This window comes from Stylophora pistillata, chromosome 7 (genome assembly GCF_964205215.1).
Source record: "Stylophora pistillata chromosome 7, jaStyPist1.2, whole genome shotgun sequence".
In the NCBI taxonomy this organism is placed as follows: Eukaryota; Metazoa; Cnidaria; class Anthozoa; order Scleractinia; family Pocilloporidae; genus Stylophora; species Stylophora pistillata.
Genome location: NC_142525.1, coordinates 5163174 through 5167493, shown reverse-complemented (window position 1 = coordinate 5167493; position 4320 = coordinate 5163174). Strand labels below are relative to the sequence as shown.

General features: G+C 39.0%; 1 protein-coding gene across 1 annotated transcript; it reads left to right on the top strand.

The window, feature by feature from the left end:
- The first annotated feature begins 344 nt into the window (after positions 1 to 344).
- LOC111342515 (carbohydrate sulfotransferase 11-like) lies at positions 345 to 3775 on the top strand. Its single transcript, XM_088726314.1, has 3 exons — positions 345 to 361; positions 1173 to 1263; positions 2560 to 3775. The coding sequence occupies exons 1-3, from the start codon at positions 345 to 347 to the stop codon at positions 3388 to 3390; spliced, it is 939 nt and encodes a 312-aa protein (XP_088582440.1). The 3' UTR covers positions 3391 to 3775.
- The last annotated feature ends 545 nt before the right edge of the window (positions 3776 to 4320 follow it).

Here is a 4320-nt window from a genome sequence, read left to right as displayed (position 1 = left end):
TTTTATGGTGTTACGATATAAGTTGGGGAAAAATTGACACGATATCAGTTTGTAATATGGTCACAATGTTAGAGATTTTTTAATTCTACTTCGCTGGTATGAGTGTAAGATCAGAAGAACCTTTCATGGCCGTTCATTTATCTGCAAGAATCGAATTTTGATAGTCACCCATTTCGCTGGATTTTACTCCCGCTTTTATTCATGAAAGAATTTTGTATTACGTAACCCATCGGATATTTATGCTGTCTTTGATTAGAAGCTCTTTCATTGTACACCTTGAAGCCACAGGTAAGCATTTTGTTTGCACGAGACACTTCACGGCCTAGATCCCAGACTGGTGCATCATGGGAAAAAAACAGAGGTAATTAAAAGGGTTTTGAGCACGTAATAGTCATCTGGGCCTTTAACGAACCAGGCCAGCACTGGGCTCCCTTTATTTGTTATTTTAATTTTTCAGACTTTGCTTTGCTTTGCTGTGAAGCCTCTGTAGGTTAGGCGGGCTAAAAATCTCCGGAGCAATAGCTATGGTTTTTAGCCATAATGTACGTTTTCTTTTTCACAAACGGTCACTTAAATGATTACTTCCGCTGTTGTCTATGATAGTGAATAACATCTCTACAATCTTAGCGAAAGTAATATCGACGGTTACTTAGATGATGACTTCCGCTGTTGGTTGTCTTTGACAATAACTGACATCTCAACAATCTTAGTGGAAGTAATACCCACGGTTACTCAAATGATAACTTCCGCTCAGTTTGTCGAAACAGTTCATCTTAAAAGAGGCACGTTTAATTATCTTTGGTCTTATCAAGGCTACCCAAGGTTGTGAACTGAGCTTAATGTTTTATACACAAGGGATGACATTTTCCAATGACAACCGAACCTCTTTACGAACAACGCCAATGCGGATTGTTTGAATATATTAAAGTGATTGTCTCAAGATGAAAAAGAGTAAATCAATATTGAATAGTTGTTGCATATAAGATGCCTTTTTATTTTAAGATTCGAATTTGTTGGATAATTCTGATACTTTTCTGCATTGGAAGCATTTGGTGGTCTGATGTCTTTAGAGGTTTGTAGCGAAAAACGAGTTCCCGTCTTTGCATGCAGTAGTCTTACTTTGAAAATGGCTTCTGATCGGCCTAAAAAAAACCCAAGTTAATCCTAACAAGATCTCTCCGTAATTATGCAGAATTTACTCCAAAATTTACAACGGCGATCAGGAAAGGGTCTGAAACATCGCTTCGAAACGAATATTCAGTGGTAAGTATTGAGGAAAGATTTCCTTTTATAAAATAAAGTATCTGAGGTACTACACCCTGACTGGTAAATAGCATATCGTTTAATGCACCGGCAAACACATCGAAAATTGAAGTTAACCTACTTAACTGTACTTTTCTCGTAATCTCACAACAACCCACGTAAATAAATGCAATTGCCTGGTTAACCAATGAAAAGTGCTGTCTCTTGACGAAAGAATCCCATTCCAGTCTAAAACAAAGTCTCAGTCCCAAAAGCAATTTATTATTTGCGAATGTTTTCTTTATCCAACAACTACATTCATAATGATGTACGGAGTTATACGAAGACCTTACCAATTTCTATGTTGTGCGTGGTTCTTTCCCAAATAGGTAGCTAACAAGGAAGTTGATTTTGGCCAGATGAAAGAGACGGATCGCTTTAAAAACAAAAAACTGTCTTTCATGGCGACACACGTCGGCGATATTTTTCATCACGTTCCTCTTTGGCAAAAATACTCATTTGAACGATCCGCCATTACTAAATTACATTCCAATTGAGTTGAATCGATTATGGATCGAGAGAAAGAGAGAGAGGGACCTCATTTATTTTGCTTTTTGAAATTTTATAATGATTGATCCGAGCTCAATTTGAATGCAAAAAGACTGCCAACTCCTACGGAACCGTCTGGGAGGGAAGGGTGGGGCGGAGGATTTTGGATGTGTCACCATAAAATTTAACTGATCCTCCCTTAAGGGCTTTGTTTAGTTCTTATTAACCGAGCGGGAGGTCTGTATGGGAGAATCTTGACCTAGGTCGCCAGTACAGACCTCATTGCGTTCGGTCTGTACCAGCGACCGAGGTCAAGATTCTACCATACAGACCGACCAAGCTCGGTTAATAAAATGTTTATTATATGGCTGTGTCTTACATGCCAATTTTTTATATTCTTTGTACCTTTTTTTTCTAGACCGGTCTAGATGCCGGTCTAGATGGGAAAATCTAGACCGCTTTCAATATTAATTTCAGCCAATCAAATTCGATAGTTCCCAGTCCTTGTGAGACACAGCCATATAATAAAATATGTTAATGACCCCCTGAGATTTTCTATATTTCCCACTTTGAAGTCTGATAGAGACGAGACGACTGATCTCCTCTCCTACGTTCCCTGCAAAAATCATGTTATCCAAAAAATGCCCCAGCCCCCCCTTCCCCCGCGACAACTTATGACTGATCCTTTAAAACACAAGGTTTTTTTGCTGCTCATCAGATCAGCAAACTTTATATAAAAGCTATGAAGTTCTATTATTTCGCTTTCAGGAACTTACAAACGATCGAAAACTTGAAGGTCGCTTGATAGCCCGCAGAAAGATGGTCGAGGATTACTGCAAGAAGCACAAAACAAGCCACCCTCTATTAGGAACTAACCTCCGCTATTTTCTTGTCTTTCGGAAGAGAAAAATTATCTATTGTTATATTCCGAAAGTTGCAAGCACACAATGGAAAAAAGAGTTGTTGGTTTTAAAAGAAGAAGATGAACAAGTGTATCGTCATGCAAATGTCACCGTGGCTAACAACAACTTGAATTACTACCCCGCGCAAGAAGCTGAAAAAATGTTGAAGAATTACTTCACTTTCCTCTTTGTTCGTGATCCGTTGGAACGCATACTCTCTGCTTACAAAGACAAGTTACTAAAGGACAACAAAATTTTTCGACGTGCGATTGGCAGAAAAATCATCGCACAATTTCGATCCAATGCTACTCGACATGCCCTCGAAACAGGGAGTGATGTCACGTTTCCGGAATTCATGAATTTTCTTCTGAAAACGCGGGCGTACACTTACGATGAACACTGGAAACCATTTGACAACCTTTGCCATCCTTGCACGATAAACTATGATTTTATTGGAAAATATGAGGATCTCGCTGAGGAAGCTCCTTATTTGGTAAAAAAGGCGGGAATTGACGACCGCGTTTCGTTCCCGCCCTTTCGAGCGTCGAACACCACCGCTGACCTGTTACATTATTATTCACAAATTCCTACCACAAAAATTTTACAATTAGCCAAAATATACGAAAGCGATTATAAAATGTTTAATTTTCCATTCCCAGGTAAACTAGCAAAGTTGTTTGATTCTAAACATAGCTAAGAACATAAATTTGGAAATCGTAAGAGGAGTCAGCAGTTTGCCAGGTGTACATGTGCCTTGGTCGCCAGTAAGTTACCCGTGGCATAATTGAATAGGGTCAGGCCTCATCAAGAAGAATTCAAATATCTCTCTTCTTGGGAAACTTTTCATATTCTTATAAATCGATCAGCTAGAAAAATACTTATCCTCATAATTATCATATTGAAAGTTTTAGCCGTAGTTTCCTTATTTGCAAGAAAATCTCAAAACGAAATTCATTCAGTGAAGTGAAGTGAATAATTGAATACCTTAATAGCAGCATAGGCTGAATTGCTAAGGTCTACAGTGTTACTAACGATCGGACGTCAGCATTATCAGGCGCCTCTGACAGCCGCTTCAGCGACCACACACTCCACCCCAGGGGAGGACATCCATCACAAAGTAATCTCGTGTGTGGGAAATTAACGTCTCCTACCCCTAACCCTTCATGAGAAAGGACCTTCATTTATTCGTCCTTATCCGAGAAGACTAGAATATCTATCCATTTCATTGATGTTATAGAAGGGTAGCAAATTCTTCTCAGTTATTTTAAGACCATGAGTACTGGTCCGGCCGGTGCTCGAACCCTCTACCTCCCGCACAACACAATCACAACAGTCCGGCGCACTAACCATTTGAGCTAACCAGGACCTTGTTAGAAACTGGAAATTTTTACACAGATTGAGTGTGTTGTACAACAACTTTCGATTTCACAGTTGAAATAACTTTTCGTTTGAAAAAAGTACTGCGAAGTTTGCTAAACCCTTTTCACTTGTTTAGTCATTTCAAATTTAGCGTGATATTTCCCTGACTCAAACTCATTTGCAAATGAAAGAACCTAATTGACGTAATTAACAACTATATCTTAGACCCGATTCATATCTCACGAGTTATCAGATTCAACGGTCCAGA